This window comes from Scardinius erythrophthalmus (genome assembly GCF_964197995.2).
Source record: "Scardinius erythrophthalmus genome assembly, contig: HAP1_SCAFFOLD_263, whole genome shotgun sequence".
In the NCBI taxonomy this organism is placed as follows: Eukaryota; Metazoa; Chordata; class Actinopteri; order Cypriniformes; family Leuciscidae; genus Scardinius; species Scardinius erythrophthalmus.
In genome coordinates this window covers 49,042-66,028 of record NW_028296348.1, presented here as the reverse complement: position 1 = coordinate 66,028, position 16,987 = coordinate 49,042, and the positions used below count along the sequence as shown (strand labels likewise).

General features: G+C 37.4%; 1 protein-coding gene across 3 annotated transcripts; it reads right to left on the bottom strand.

Moving 5' to 3' along the window:
* Nucleotides 1–249: 249 nt before the first annotated feature.
* On the bottom strand, nt 250–14,526 carry LOC308686420 (uncharacterized protein). Of its 3 annotated transcripts, none has more exons than XM_081394849.1 (6): nt 14,435–14,526; nt 12,898–12,949; nt 8,264–9,323; nt 7,242–7,397; nt 6,742–6,831; nt 250–1,912 (listed from the first exon to the last, which is right to left on the bottom strand). In XM_081394849.1, the coding sequence occupies exons 3-6, from the start codon at nt 9,305–9,307 to the stop codon at nt 1,604–1,606; spliced, it is 1,599 nt and encodes a 532-aa protein (XP_081250975.1). In that variant the 5' UTR covers nt 9,308–9,323; nt 12,898–12,949; nt 14,435–14,526; the 3' UTR covers nt 250–1,603. The 3 variants fall into 3 exon arrangements, with proteins under 3 accessions (XP_081250975.1, XP_081250976.1, XP_081250977.1); XM_081394850.1 differs by having other exon boundaries at nt 299–1,912; nt 7,242–7,307; nt 14,435–14,516; XM_081394851.1 differs by having other exon boundaries at nt 312–1,912; nt 9,206–9,323; nt 14,435–14,516.
* Nucleotides 14,527–16,987: the final 2,461 nt, after the last annotated feature.

Below are 16,987 nucleotides of genomic sequence, written 5' to 3'. Positions count from 1 at the left end.
ATTATGGACACTGGTTCCACATAATTTGTTTGTGTTCCCAGTATCCTACACATTCAAATAGTTTCTGTACAATAGTTTTGTGTTAATCACTTGTATTTTAATTAAGTAATGTGTACATGCTCTGTTTAAGTTAACCTAACATAATTCAATCATTTTAGCAGAACATTATTCTTTTAATTTAGATTGATGCCTGGATCATGTTAATTCTACACAATCTAATCAAGTTATCTTTACATAATTTTTTTATTACATTTTTAATGGTTTATGTGGTTACTTAAATGTGTTTTTGTACAAAACAATAAAAAAGCATTAATTTAAACCATTTATTGAACATTCATTCATTTCAATACAAAATTATGCATGTTAAAACGTACAAAAAGTACTGAATCTGATGTATGCAGTAACATTCTCTATTTTCTAGACTTATCTAATTTACGAAGACCATCAGATTCACATCATAGATAAGAATATAACATCTCATATTTCTGTGAAAACTGAATTTTGCACAATTCAAAGAGAACTTTGTTCTCTCAGACTCTCTTCAACACATTTAATGTGCAGACCTTGTGTAATGTTAACATCAAAACGGTCAGTCCAGAACTGAACAAAATTTGACGTCTTGAAATGACTATGAAATGACATCTTTTTAGAATCTCTTTGGTGATTAAATATCAACATGACTTAAACTAGTGTGTAAAAAAAGAAGAAAAAAAAACCTTCCTTTTCTACGCAATATGCATGCATGCCAATTTTAGATCGAAGACGTGAACTCTTCATAAGAAATGTTTTAACAAGATCATGAGTTATATCTCATACCTGCATTCATGAAACTGTGTCTTTATAAACAAATAGAACATTGAAGCACAAATAATTTGATTTCATGAAATAAAAAAAAAAACTGTCCTGACTCCACTTAAAAATTATGCAAGTAAAAAGTACAAGTACTGAATCTGATGGATGCAGTCTCTATTTTCTAGCTAGACATATAATCTCATTTACAAAGACCATCAGATTCATATCATAGATATATAAGAATATAACATCTCAAATTTCTGTGAAAACTAAATTTTGCACAATTCAAAGAGAACTTTGTTCTCTCAGACTCTCTTCAACACATTTAATGTGCAGACCTTGTGTAATGTAAACATCAAAACGGTCAGTCCAGAACTGAACAAAATTTTGACATCTTGAAATGACTATGAAATGACATCTTTTTAGAATCTCTTTGGTGATTAAATATCAAAATGACTTAAACTAGTGTGTAAAAAAAGAAGAAAAAAACCCTTCCTTTTCTACACAATATGCATGCATGCCCATTTTAGATCGAAGTGAACTCTTCATAAGAAATGTTTTAACAAGATCATGAACATGAGTTATATCTCATACCTGCATTCATGAAACTGTCTTTATAAACAAATAGAACATTGAAGCACAAATAATTTGATTTCCAGAAAAAAAAAAAAAAACTGTCCTCTGACTCCTCTGCACAACTTGAATGTGTAGAACTTGTGCTGAATGTGTAGAAACCTCAAAACTGTAAGTGCCTAAGAAAGGCAGTACTCAGAACTGTTAGTTCATGCATCCTGTGAAAAAGCAGTACATCTCACAGGTGAAGTTTGGATTTGAAGTTTTGGGCCTTGATAGAGAGCTCACCCCCATCCAACTCCATGATGATTTTTTGCAAAATCTCAAAAGTGTAGCGCAACGTTGTGGGGTACTTCAGGTTAAGAGAATAAATTAGACCAAACAACATTGTAGTTGCAAAAGCCACATTCTCAAGGTCCTGAAGCACAATGACACCCTCAAGGACAATTCCCACATCTCGGGGTTCATTCTCAGCAATGTGCTTTATCACGAAGATCCCCATGGTGGTCTTCTCAATGGCACTGTGAAACAGATCCTCATCCATGTCCTGAAGAAAGTATTAAAAGATTAGATGGGTATATAATTAAAACACTAACACGAACCATAAGGGATAAAGCCATAAGGCTTTTAGAGTTTTTACTGGGCAAGTGCATTTTTAATAATTTGCAGTACATAAACACTAATCTAATAGCCTCTGTGCACAAGGGTAGTGATGAACTTTCGCTGTCGCCAGAAGTCGGCATATCTGTTTCCGGTTTACTTGCGCGTCACCCAAAATGTCTATTTTGTGCAGCGAAATTGAAGCTCAAATGGCTGTTAGCGACTTGAAGCAGAGCAAAGTGGCACACAGTAGTGCTCCTTACGTACCCATGTTATCAGGTTAGATCACACTGCACGCGGTTGCAGTCCGTTGATCCACTCAAGGTGCATACAGGCAAATACAGTATACAGCAGTGCAGTGATCGTTTCCGCACCGAGTCTATTTTTGCTGTGCTGGAAATGCTGAATTAAAGTGACAGTGCAAGTTTCGTGGTCAAAATGAACAAAGATTGACCTGAAAATGTGGTAATTTCACCATAAATGCGTTTAATTAAATAAAATGTAGTTATCTTACCAAAAATGCATTTAATTATATACTACTATTTTTCAGTCATCTTTTTACTTTTAGAAGACCTGGGTAAAGCAAGTAAAACTACAATTTGCTTTAACAAGGCGACATAATGAACAACACTCGTCTTATTCGTGGAGGTGGAAAAACATTCTTTGTGACATGCAAGATTTATTTTATTAAAATTTAAATGCAAAAGAAAAGGCTGTTTTTGTCAATTTTAAGTTAAATATTTGACCACTTGCTTGAGAAACTTAATGTAAGTAATGCATGGAATAATAGCCCTACGTTGTTTAAATTGTGTTTAAACCATAGACTGTAAAAAAATATGGACGTAGTGTCCGTGACGTCACCCGTAGGTTTCTGAAGAGCATTTTTGAAGCCTAAAGTGGGTAAAGCCAATTAAAAGTTCCTGTTTTTGCCCTTCGAAATATTATAATAGTTAAAATACAAGGCTACAAGTGAGACTGTGTATTACTTCGAGAGTGTTTGTGTATGACAGTGATTATGACAGTGATATATGTGCATACATGTCAGTCACTCTTTCATGGTCCGTCAGCACGGCATCGCTCAAGTCGTTCAAGTTCGTAGAGAACTTATTCAGTCCATTTTAAATTCTGATTTTGGCCGCCTCTCAAATGGGTTAAACCGTTAAACCATAGATATATTGCCTATGAAGTTCAAGTAAATTGTTGCAAGCACAGATAGTATGTACGCTACATATTACGAAATAACGAGATATGTTGAAATAATTAGGCTAATTATTAATTATCATTATTAAAAATAATACATCTATAAGAATATATCTATGCTGAATGTTGCTTGTTCAATTGAATAAAATGAATACTTTAATTGTGATAATTAAAATAATTGATTATTAAATAGTAAGTGTCCTATGTTTGCTCATTTATTAATACTATTTGTATATCTAGCACCCCCTCAGCACCTGCGTTAAAAAAATTATCTGGCGCCGCCCCTGGTTATAACGGCCCACGTATTAAAAAATGGTCAGGTTTAAATCGGGCTTGGGTTCATAATTACAGTTAATGTGTTGGGCCGGGCGTGTGGTGGTAGTCAGATACCCATGCCATTAAAATTACTTATTTTCGTCTGTGTATAGGACCTGCAGCTATAGCTGCCTATATACCTTCGCAGGTTCTACCATGCCGGTGACGTCATCGGAATTGCCAGCGTTCTTATACTAACAAACGCAATTTTTGTGTTGCTTAAAAAAAAAAAAGAGCTATATTGATATTTTTAATTCAATTTTTTTTATAATTTACTTTTAATTGTCATAAACAAACGTTATCAACGTTGATTATTTCAGTTCAGTTCATCTTTAACTCACTTCCGTGTTGGTTTCAAGAAAGAGACGGGGAGTTTGCCGCTTGGTTTAAACGTGTATGCGGCAGTGTTTCCCCTACAATGTATTAAGCAGCGGCGCAGCGCCGCCGCTGGATTTTCAGCGCCGCTGCAAAATCTTCACATGATCAGTAATATCACAACATTGGTAATGCGATGGCTCTGAATCCACTTGTTGACAAGAAAGTAGTCCGACGAGGATCGATAGCTATTGTGTTTTTTCCAGTCGGGCTACCAAAATGCATAGACGGCCTGCCCGAAGGGCTATAGAGCTGGTAAGTCCCGCCCCTTCCGCTAACCCCGCTGGACCTCTAGGTTGAAAAATTGTCAATGCAAGTGAATGGGAGAAAATAATTATTTTCTGATCCCGTTTGAATTGTGCCATGAATTGAACATATGTTGTCTGTGAATTTTTTATATAACTTTCCGTGTAAAGAATGCTATAATTTAGCGGGTAGAAGTTTGATACGGTTAGACTTTGTGTGAGAGCACTTTGTGGACTACAACTCTCGCTGCTTTCAACGCGTTTGAAACGTCAACACCACTAGCACACGGACACTAGCTCACGGATCCTGCTAAACATGGCTGTGTCTTTGATGCACTTCATCGCCTTCTTTCAGGGAGAGAACAAAATCGTTGAGGTTGGTGAAAACCACGGGTAAGTCAACTTTATGGGGTGACGTCACATATGCGACATGTAGTCTTTCTCGTTATGTCTTTTCCACAACTGCTAGCCGAAGAATCATACCACATACTGTCAAACTCGTAACATGAAATGTTATATAAAAAATTCACAGACAACATATGTTCAATTCATGGCACAATTCAAACGGGATCAGAAAATAATTATTTTCTCCCATTCACTTGCATTGACGGTTTTTCAACTTTGAGGTCCAGCGGTGTTTTACGGAAGGGGCGGGACTTACCAGCTCTATATGAAATAATGTTCGCGCTTCAGTCTTGTAATCAGATTCAGCGCGGTCTTCAATCCGCAGCGGCGCTGAGCACGCAGAGAGCACTTCAGAAACAGAGGGTGTGTGTTTGTTTGTGTGTGTGTGTTCATCTGAGTCTCATTGGTCTGTCATTGCTCATCAATGTCAGAATATTTTGATATGACCAATCAAATCAAAGTAGGCGGGCTTTATGTTCAAAGAAGCTGCTGTGCTGAGCGTGAATTTGAGCAGAGCGATCAACTGACGATTCAGGTTACGGTCAATTGCGAGATAAGATGTAAGTAACGTTAGCTAACTAAACATTTCATATATGACAGCTTTTTTAGGTCATAAATGTGAAACGAATGACAAAAATAATAAGGCAAACGAATATACTTTTGTCGAATTTCGCCATTTTGAACTGTAGGAAACAATCGACTACTCGAGCGTCCATTAACCATAAATTAATTAAAAATGGTGAACGTCACCAACAGACACCACACGTCAAATTTGTGGAAGTATTTCATCAAGGATGACAAAAATATTGTAATTGGCCCACTCTTCAAGAGGCCGTTCACATATTGCGTCTAAAAACGTGGCCGTGCCGCTGTCTCCTACAAGCGCTTGCGCTCCGCTCCCATGGCGTCTGTCATTGCTATGCAACCATGAACTGCGCTCTCCATGATGACGACGAATAAGTATCAGCAAAAGATTAATTGATTTCTAGCCCTTGCATTAGCTTTACTACTAAATATATTTCTTGAGATGAGAAGGAAAAACCCGCCTGGAAAAAAAAGCGCACCACGTTGCTTCCATTATGAGCGCACTCACCGCGCGCCTACATTTGAAATAACGACCTTGAGCGCGAAAAAGACGCGATTTGTGAACGGCCCCTAGAAGCAGACGTCTGAAATGAAAGACAAGAACGGCTATTTATTTGGCTTTAGACTGTTACATGAAAATTTAAAAATGAAATGTCATAATTATAATGTTTTGAGAGTTTACTTATGTAATTGTTGCATTAGGCTATGAATTAATAAATGTTTATTGATAAGATCTAGCTATTTCATGTCTTTTTATTTACAGTAGCATGAACCACGAGTAGTCGAGTAACTCGAGTATTGTTTTGATAAGAAATCGCCTAGCAGAAATCAGTAGTCGTGCAACCCCTAATGTGTACAAAGAGAATCGCAATGCTGACAAAACTTTTTTTTTATAAATAAAAGTTGCAGCATAACTTCTGGATTTTAAATAAAATAAATAGTAAGTATGTGTTTGTGTAGGCTACTACAGCCGCGTATCAGTTATTCACTGCAAACGCAGCATGTGTGAAAGCACTTGCGTGCTGCTCCTGCACCGCACACACACTGCAAACGGAGTATGTGTGAAACGGGCATTAGATCCACCTACAGTTCTTAGAAACTTTTTCTTGTACAACAGCAGCACTCATCTTGTTTGTTTATAGTTGATGCGGATGAAGACAGTTGTAAACCAGAAACTGATATGCCGACTTTTGACAATTGCGGAAGTTCGTCACTACTCTTGTGCACATAGCCTATACAGATGGTTTCAAAACAGTTTTACAGTGATAACAGGAAATGAATGCAACATAGATTGTTTTGGCTGTACGGCATACACATATTACATGTTTAATCTATAGGCATGCACGTTTGAATGCGTATACGGGTGGGCGTGTAGTCTTTCTTTACAAAGTGACATTGCCAATTACTTGTCTAGTAGGGCTAATCGTTTTTTAATATGTGGTCGATTCAAAATCGATTCTCAAACGCCACAAATCGATTTTTTTCCATATTTATCAATTACCCAAAAGCCAGAATTAGTTTTCCTCCACTGTTCATAGCATACCTGCCAACCTAGAAATTATTTTTTGCGTACGGGGTGGGGGGGTTGAGGACGACTGCGACGTTAAAACTAGAACAAACAAGTTCAGTCTATGCAGCTATAACCACTTACCACATACTCCTGCATAAGATCTTTAGGGTCCTCATTAAGATAGATGCAGAGTCCTCTGATGGCAAGTTCTCGTGATGCATCAATGTCATCCTTAAAAAGAAGTCAGAGCAGAAATGGAAAAAGGTCAGCTATAGACACTACTCAACACTAACAAATAAAGCTAAATGGGTCTCATTCACTAAGAATTTTATAGAAAATTTTAATGAAATATTTCTGCCTCATCTCTAACATTTGATATCAGCCTGATCTGTTTGACATAGGGTGTTGCATTGATCTGTAAACTACAATGAGTGTCAGGATTCAAGAATCAATTGTTTCATCTCAAATAGTGTCAGTGCACAACAACCGTCACTGCAACGTGTAGACTTGACATGTTTCATGTCTACTACATGACAAGAATTCATAGTCAAAATCATAATCAGACACAGTGACTATAGTAGACAAAAACATTGCGAACCCAGCACACGAAAAAAACACCTTTAACTATCTGTTGTTCTTACTTGGATTACAGCTGACATCATTTCTTTCAGCATTCTGCCTTGCTGTCCTGGACGCCTTTCAAAAACCTTCAGGAAATTTGCATAGTGAAGGTCAAGCTGAGATAGAAATTTTGACTGTAGAGGAATGGTCGTGATTCTTTTAAACTCTGTATTCACCTGAAAGTAGAAAATTAACATGAAAGCACTTTCAACAATAAGCTATGCCTCATTACAATAAATATTCACCAAGTAGTAAACACTAGGGCTGGGCAAAAAAATAGATTTTTCGATTAATCATTTTTTTTAAATGTGGTCGATTCAAAATCGATTCTCAAACGCCACAAATAAAATTTTTTCCACATTTATTTATCTATTACCCAAAAGCCAGTATTAGTTTTCCTCCACTGTTCATAGGCTTGCAAACTCCATTTTATAGCTAATGCTGTGAGATTTTGTTTGTTTTATCTTAATCATACAATAACCTCAACTAGTGCTGCACATTTAAAGTCCCCGTGAACCGGAAGTTGCAAACGACTTTTCTCCAGTGTTATGACGTATTTCCCAGTGAAAAGGAATATTGAACAGAGGGCAGGGTTTTACTCTAAGCGCTCCTCCTCTCCATGTCTGCTCATAGCAGACTAAAGCCTCTGTTAACGGTTTGAGGGGAGTGGTTAAGCGTTGCCCAAACCAATTCCTCAAACCTACGTCATCAGAGAAGGTCCTCCAATGCAGAGGGGAGGGGCATTTTCAGATTTTGATTAAAGATTACCATGGTAAAAAATTTTTTTTTTAAATATTTTCTTGCACGGATTAATTGTTCACCACAAGACTAGTAATATGCGCTAACAAAGTAAATAGGGTCAATTTTGATTTCATGGGTACTTTAATCATATCGCAATCGCGATGTCAAGCCTATGCAATTATATGACGTGAATGTCCTGTGTGAATCAAAATCGAATCGAACTGATAGCTTGCGAATCGAAATCAAATCGAATTGTAAAATCTGAATCGATACCCAGCCCTAGTAAACCCCCGTCACAAACCTCAGTCACATCAAAGAGAGCTGGCCATCTTGTTAGGAAGTCGCTGATCATAGGAGCACAACGAAGAACTTCACGTCTTCTTAGTGCAAATGTTCGCTGCATTTTAGTCTTAATAGTCTCTCTGTTGTTTCTTGTTTTAACATCAGAAAGGAGCTCTACTCTGGCAGTCTCTAGCGTTTGGTCATTCTCTCCAATGGGGTAGGACGGGCAGTAGTCCACTTCACCTCTCCTGGGTTTCTTGACATTGTAGGCAGGACTTTGTTTTCCATCTGGCTTGTTTTTTAACTCATTTACAGTAACTTCAGGACAACCAATTTTTCTGAGATGTGTGCGATAGTTTGAAAGTTTGTATTTTAGACTCACTTTCCAGCCTCCATAGCCAGTGTCTGAGCCCCTCTCTGCTAAACATGGATGCCTCTTCGTGAGTGCATCTGCGACTTGTTCAAACTCCCTGTCTGTGACATAGAGTTTGTATTGAACAATTTTTTGGATCAACCCCTCGAGTATGTCAGACTTGAGTTTAATATCAGGGATAAGTAGTGTTCCTTTTTCTCTAAAGACACCATTGGCCTGTTCAAGTTTATATTCTGCATCATAGGAGAAATGTGGAATGCTAAATGTATCAGGCCAAGATGATCGTGTGGTGGACTCTGGAGAGGAGAGGATGATAGTAGTGGAAGAACAGGATGAGGGAAGTTCAGAATGTCCTGGAGCAGAAGTATCGGAAGAACAGGATGAGGGAAGTTCAGCATGTCCTGGAGCAGAATTTGAAGTGTTCATTGTGCCAGACAGAGGTGTGAGGGAGTCAGTCAAGTGTATTATCTTGATTGTGTCTTTGTTTTTTATTTCATTAACTGAAGTTAAGTTCATAAACTGGTCCTCAAAAAGTGTGTCCATGAACTGCAGGCGAAAGGCACTTTGAAGTTTACACTGACTCCTTACCACATCCTCCAGTTCAGTCAATGTCTCAGGCAAGCCAGTTGGAAAAACAACTCTCTGGCAGCTGTCCTTGCCTAAAATTACTCTTAGTACAGATGTCGTCATTGTCCAATGTCTTTGTCTGTATAAAGAGAAAAACAAACAAATGGTGAACACATAAAATAATTGTGGGCAAACCAAAAAAAATCATGTTGATGGTGAAACAAGTTTGGCCACAATATTCTTTTCAACATTTTTTATATATAGGAACTAAAGGAAACAGAATCATAAAACAAGGGTCCACATGACAGAACATAAACCTGACAATAAGCTTGTTGGGCTTTTGTTTGTCTAACAGTTCCGATCCTTGAATCTGACTATTTCACCAGTATCAGCACTGCTTGTTCTATACAAGCAATTAGTTTTAGTTAGTACAGGTTACATCTGCGTTTGGCACGTGAGCAGCACGTATTTTTTTCAGCGTGCATGTTAATCAATGAGTGCATTCAGAGCGCGAGCAGGAGTCGCGTTTGCTGCTGTAGTGATGTAGTTGCAGTCGGTGTGAACCGGCCGTTAGGCTATTTTTTTTTTTGCACTCATACGGAAAAAAACGAGCCTATCGCGCCGACCCCAGGGGGTTAACTGAAACTAATTTGTTTAAAAAGTAGGCTATTGCCGGTAACAAGGCAGGTTTGCATAAACTCAAAATGTATCCTGATTCCTACCGCATTTATCTTATTTTTTAGTCTAACGAGCATCTGGTTTGGCAATGCAGAAATGGACTGTCGTGCTTAGTTTTTTCTTCTTCCAATTAATATGAATTAGAAACTATCTAAAAAAAAAAAAACGACAAGAACATGTTCAATTAACAGTTTGATGACAAATTGATGAAATTGCCTCACTTTCTGTCACTGTGAGAATGTGCTTTTTTCCCCGAACGATATTCTTTTGCTCCTTGATTTTCGAATGGCATTTTTGGCAGAAATTCATATCCCTATTTATCATCCATTGTCTCACAATATATAAATATATATATAGATTTATTTAGTTTTTAAATATATTTTTAGGTTTCGATTTCTTACCTTTACCACAGACAAATCTCTTCAGTGTTACCATCTGCACACGTCCAACCAAATAGTCAGCCAAGGGGTATTCATCAGTTAATTCACTGACTTCTACAAGACTAAGTGCTTGCGTAGGGGACTGACTTAGCTCGTAAGCTCTGTAATGTTCTCGATACCACCCACACAGCTCTTTTAAAATGAAGAACAACTTCTGATGCAAAACACAAATTTGTTCAATTTGACCAAATTCAGGTAATCCGCCTTCAGATCCATGAACTACAATCATTCCTGTCCTGTAGTTGATACCCTTGCTCCAAACGTTTTTTGTGATATGGATTTCAGAAAGATGAGGATATCTGTGCCTTACAACCTGAGCTATTTCGTCCTTCAAAATATGCACTGGGACTGCAGATGCGCTTGACACATCTAGCTCTGACTTATCAAGACTTGGCAATGTCAGCTGGTACCCAATCATTAGCTGATGTTTTGTAGCCAGGGAGAGTGGGACATTTTTAAAACAACTGGTATGTCTAATGACTCGTTTAAAGAAGCTGTGCTTTGCTTCAAACCTGATTGTCCAATATCCCACAAGAGGACCAAACAGCCTGATTATTTGCGGGTAATGCTCCAAGTAGTGGTGTTTGGGCAGCAATCTCTCTTCAGAAAATAACTCTTTATATCTTTGTCTGTGCTCCGATATTTTACATTCTAGGTATGCAATGGACTCGTCATTGTGAACTGGGGCAACAACGAGTTCTACAATATCTTTCAATTCCAAGAGAATCTGCCATGCAGGCTCATGTTCAGGAATCTGAGGACCAATTATAAATGGAAGCAAACGTAACAAGCTCCAGTTCTCATGAGCATTACCTCCTATTGTTTTTCTGCTTGAGAGATGTTGAGGCAAAACATGTGGCTTATTAGTCTTATCAGTCCACTTGTATGGGAAATCTAAAATTAATTTGTTGATTTCATTTAAAGTAATGTACTTCTTTGATATTATCAATGTGAGACACTTTGCAAGCTCAACAGGTACAATACCCTCAAAAATATCATGGGCAATGTCTGGAGGGTATCCAGTTAGAACATCAAAATGTGAAAGAGCTTTAGTTAGAGGGCAAGCTTTTTTCACTCCAAAACAACTAGTACTATTATCTTCAGCTGACCTCACGTGAGCAATGTGGAGATCTTTTGTTCTGAGGCTGAAAGCACCTGTTCTTACCTCTTTTGACTGAATGTCTAGTTTGCTTGCAGTACAAAATCGACAAATATAATGCCCTGAAAAACTTTCATTAAAGCCTGCTAAAGCATGAGCTCCTAAATTGTCTGCAGCAACAAGGATAACTGTACCCTTCAGTGATTTACCTAGCTGTGGTATAAAAATTCCATTTTCTTCCAAGGATTTGAGGTCTTTTAGGAGTGGTTCTAACACTGTGTTATAGCCATATGTTTTGACATCATCAGTTTTACATAGTAGGGCCAAGTATATGGAGGACAATGATGAATTGGACCCAGGAGGTAGGTTACTCAGCACCCAATAGACTGCACAAAGCTTGTGTTTTTTGCGGGATGTCCCCAGGGGGTTGCAGAGCTCAAAATCATCAATATATAAACCCACAAACAGTCTTAAGTCCTGTCCTGACAAGAAGCTATTTTGCTTAAAATGAAGACCATCTCTAAAAGACCGATATAGACCTTCCGCCTCAGTTTCTTGTGTTTTCAGATCCTGTGATATGTTGTCTAAAATATCTTTCCTATTTAACAGAACTTGTAGGGAATCAAGAATAGGAATGTACTGAAAAGTCTTTTTGTTTTTAGCATCTAGGATATACTCAACTGGATCAACTACATTAAAGTTAGCCTTATAATACTGCCTACGCTGATAAGCAGAACTAAGGGAGCCACCTTTTTGTATAGCTTTGTGAATAGGGTTAACTGTGCACAGTGTAGTAGCTATTTCACTCAGGACAGATTTCTCAACTTGAAGATTATGCTTCTGAAAAGCATCACAAAGAACATCCGTATTAAGAGGAATTGATAAAGTGCTATTTAGATTGTAAAGCTCTTGTAAAAATTCATCAATTTGTGAACTTGGTACATGGGACAAATGTTCAAGCTTTAACAACGCTGCTGCAAAATTGTGTTTGATTATATTTGGTAGGTCCTTTGTGGAACAGACATCAGAAGCAGAATCTATATCATGACATGCCTCTACCTCATCATCCTCTTCAACATCTGATTCCTGTGAAACTACTGTGGTAGTAGTTACTATCCCAGGTTTAAAATCTTTAAGTGAAAAAGAATTATGTTTTCTGTTTTTATGAGATTTAAACGTACCACAGATGTTTGTTTTAAAGTTACAATGTAAAAACATGCACGTTATCAATTCATTTTTTTTCAAATGTGCATTAATATGAGCCCAATAATCTTTCTCGGAGTACAGGTCTCCACAATTACATATATGGCAATTAAATATGCTATTTTTAGACTGTCTCTGCCTAGTTTGAGTCACATGGAATCTATTCAAATGAATCTTAAGAGCATTCCACGTTCTAAACGAGCATGGGCAGTTTAAATATACACATGGAAAACAACTATTACGTCCAAAATGTCTATGTTTCAGCCTATAATGCTGCAATAGTTTCAACCTACTTGTTACAACTACTGAACAGGCCTTGCAAGTCCACATGTACAGCAAATGTTACTGAAAAGAGAGAAATACAAACAATTAGTCATGAATAAAAACAATAATAAAATTATATAATCATAAGATATGACAAAAACATATTAAACTAGGTGAGTGTATTATTGACCGTTTGCAAAGACCCGCCCCCCTTAGTTACTGTCCGACAAGCTAACTTACGCCGTTCTCACGCCACACCATGTTCTCACGCAGTGAAAAATACATCGCGGCACGCTGACAGACAGGACAGACCAGGTTACTTTTCAGTTACGTTTGATATTAAACATATTAAACAAAGTCTCACCTTTCAAATTTGGTCACTTTTTAAAGAAATTTAAACAATAAATACCGTTTTGTGGCTCTTTAATGTGTCGTGACAGATCGCTGTATAGAGCATCAGTTAAGCTGCTCGTGAACCGATCATCTCTTCTTTCTAGTTAATTTATAGCCTCAAATAAACATGAACAAACATAATGAATGTTGTTTTAACCACGGAAAGGCGTCAGTACACTCCGTTTTACAAGTTCAAATCCTCCTATGTTAATCTACTAGCTGCTAACTCTCCTGACTGCTTTGTCAGACAAAATGGCGGATGGCGAAGTATGATTGGTCAGATCACCTGTCAATCAAGCTCCCTGCGAAAGGTCAATTCAGCAATTCTTGAATAAATCTGACAGTAATTTTATAAAATCTTCACATGTTAATAATAAAATACAAATTACTACATGTATACTTATGAAATACATTAAAGAAAAACAATTTAAGTTATATTGCTGTTTGCAATGTGCCCATGGAGTCACAGTGCGCATTGAAAAGTATGAAAAATACACATCCTAGTGTATATCTATCCAACAGTTTACAGATTATTTGTTTCTTTACAGTTTTAAATTCCAGTTATTCTGCTTATGATGCCAATTAAAGTATTAGTGCTAGTGTGATGGACTGAAAATCTGAACGAGGCCTAACAGACACCGGTAGCAGTGACGACATCGTTTAGAAACCGTGCTACACTTCAGCAAGACGAAGTAATTTTATGCAGATCCACAGCCCTTTATATACAGATCAAGCATTATAATGGGATTATATCATATCAGAGAGAGTTTTACCGTGCTGACTGTCGTAACGTTAACCGTATGAGGCACGCTGGAATGCTGCAGCTGAACGGAGAATGATTGGCAGCCACAGCAGACGGAAGACAAGTTTCCTTGAACTTTAATTTTAGGATGTAAATATTCTTCTGTCCCTCACATTAATCTATAGAATGGCTTTCGATAACTTTGAATATAGTGGGACGAACTTTTATGGAGTCGGTCAGGCGGAAAACCTCGTAGTTTTCTATGCAGGACAAACCCTGACCAAGCGGCTAACGTTACAACACTCGACGAAATAAACAGTCGACATGATTTAAAAAGTGTGGGATTATCTTAAAAAACTATTTATTGTATTTAAAGTTAGATGGACAGATATTTTCAGAATATAATATTAAATTTGTAAGGATAATCTTACCTCATAAAGTCAATCCCCTCAGATGTCCTTCTCCAGACCAACGGTCCTGTCGTATATTGCGCGTGCGCGGCCGCTCTAGTCCAAATACTCCCGCGCACACGAATATTTAAAAATAAAAAAAAACTCAAAAAAGACAGACCAAAAAAAATATATATGCGGGGAATTTTTTTTCCTTCCTTTCTTCAATAAAAGCCAAATTGACTTTGTGGGCAGCATTTCAACATAAGTCTAAAAATATGCTTTTTTCCCCAGCACTGAAATGACACATAACGTTACCCAGAAACCCGCATTTGCTAAATTTTCAGATTGAGAACGCATGGAAGCCAAATCGCCTTGTTTGCATCATATAAAAATTATAAAATAAAATAGAATAAGCTGAAACAAACATGTACCTCTCTTTTTTTTAATGCAGTTTCAGAAATACACTGATGCAATATTTACATGTTGCAACAACTGAATTAGGTTAATTATACATGATGAAATTAAGTGCCAAAATACAACACAATTGTGTTGTATTAGCTCGTTTTAATTAAGTAAATTCGACAGCAGTAAAATCATTTTGAGTGAACACCATCTGTTTGATGGTAAATTGAGTCTTAATTGATTTGAACATATTATTGCAACATGATCATATCACTTTTTGATGACTGTGTTGAATTCTCTTGGAGTTTATGCAATGTAATTATGTTTGCATCGCAAACATAAATGTATTAAGTAGATTGTAAGTGTATTATTTTAGTATTCTCAATAAAGCTGCTTTCCTTTTTTTTCAGTGTGTTGATGCCATTATAATCTTAATTATTATCAGTGTGTGTCATACCTTTTTAGTATACCTTACTAACCCCAGCTTGCATCTATTCTTAACTAGTTTTCAGCAAGATGGTCAGACATTTATTAAGATATCTGATTAGTCTTTCTCAGGTATTTTAAAAATACTGTAAATGCCTACAGGTCCACTGGTGGGGATGACAGTTACAAATAACATTCTATCAAAGTGTTGTTCAAAGTGTATGTTGGAAATGATTACTCACTTTCTGGTTCATATGCTAGTCAGAACTAGGAAAGGTGAACTCTTCCTCACACACACACACATACACACATGCAGTCTCACTTTCTTGCAGCCCCTCCTCTCTCTATCAGAGGCAGCCCCTTGTTGAGGGTAAATGTGGCTGAGTCGTCGTGAGCAGATGCAAACACTCAGGAGAAGTTGGATGGATTTGAACAGATGGGATATTTTTATTTACCCCAATTAAGGCCAAAGAAAGGCATTACAAATTTACAAGAAAAAAAGAAAAAAAAAATACTGTTTAGTAAAGAAAATAAATTGACATAAGAGTCAAAAAAAAAAAAACAATCAAAATTTTGCAGCTGCTTAGTAATTGACCTTTACACAAGCCACTAGAACATCACACAGACTTATGTCTTTTCATCTCATGCTTCCCCCAGGAGAATGAAGCTACTCATCTTTATAGGACTAAAGGTACCCCTGAAATTGGCACATACCAACACAATATTACAATGCAGGGGTGGCTCAGGTGAATAATCCATAAATGCTTAAAAACAGCCAAAACGCTACATCTTTAAAACTAGAAAATTACAAAATATTATTTCTATAATTCCAGCTAACATTTGGCAAAGCCACAAGTCATACAAACAGTCAAAAAATTAATAACCCAAACTTCGGTTCACATGCAATTGACTTATCTTATCTTATCTTCTTCTTATCTTATAGCGTCATTTAAACCCCCCAATTGCGGCCACATTTCCTTTACACAAACAAACCAGAGACGCCAGTAAGACACAAAGATGGTATGTCAAAGCTATGTTCCTTTTAAACTAAATAAACAGATACATAATTAACGAAAACATGTGTTACGTGGTTATTGAAACTGATCATGATTGTGAAATAAATAACAAGGTTTTAAACAGCAAGATATGTATTGATGATAGTAGCTATAGCATATAAATCACCGTAGTAATAGATATTATAAGCGTGCACACGAAACTACGGGATTACTGTGGGAGTTTTGATAAAAGGCTAAGTTACCACTGATTTGAAACAATATAATGATTAACAAAACACATTAACACGCTTGACAAACAAGCAACATTTGCACTCAGTCTTTGTGAACTGTAATAGGTAGCGCATCGATGCCGTGACGGTCGCTATGCGCCCCGTCACACCCCCCCCCCCCCCCCCTTAAGAGAGAACGTCCATGTCCAGCTCATGACGTGAAAGAAAGTCAGCAATGATATTGTCCTTTACCGCCCTATACCTCACAGTAAACCTGTATGGCTGCAAGGATAGGTGCCATCGGGTGATTCTGGAATTAAAGTCACGCATGCGATGTAGCCATTGCAAGGGCCTGTGGTCTGTCTCCAAGACAAACTCTTTGCCGACAAGATAATATTTTAAAGTGTCTAGAGCCCACTTGATGGCAAGACACTCCTTTTCAATGGTGGAGTACCGAGTCTCGCGAGGGAACAGTTTGCGGCTCACAAACTGTATGGGTCTTTTGTCCTCCCCCTCACCCTGCAACAACACTGCTCCCA

Coding starts and splice junctions, on each gene's coding strand:
- LOC308686420 (XM_081394849.1), bottom strand. CDS start 9,307: ATGACGACATCTGTACTAAGAGTAATTTTAGGCAAGGACAGCTGCCAG. Junction 6,832..7,241: donor TGATGTCAGCTGTAATCCAA/GTAAGAACAACA, acceptor CTTCTTTTTAAG/GATGACATTGATGCATCACG. Junction 1,913..6,741: donor ATCTTATGCAGGAGTATGTG/GTAAGTGGTTAT, acceptor TACTTTCTTCAG/GACATGGATGAGGATCTGTT.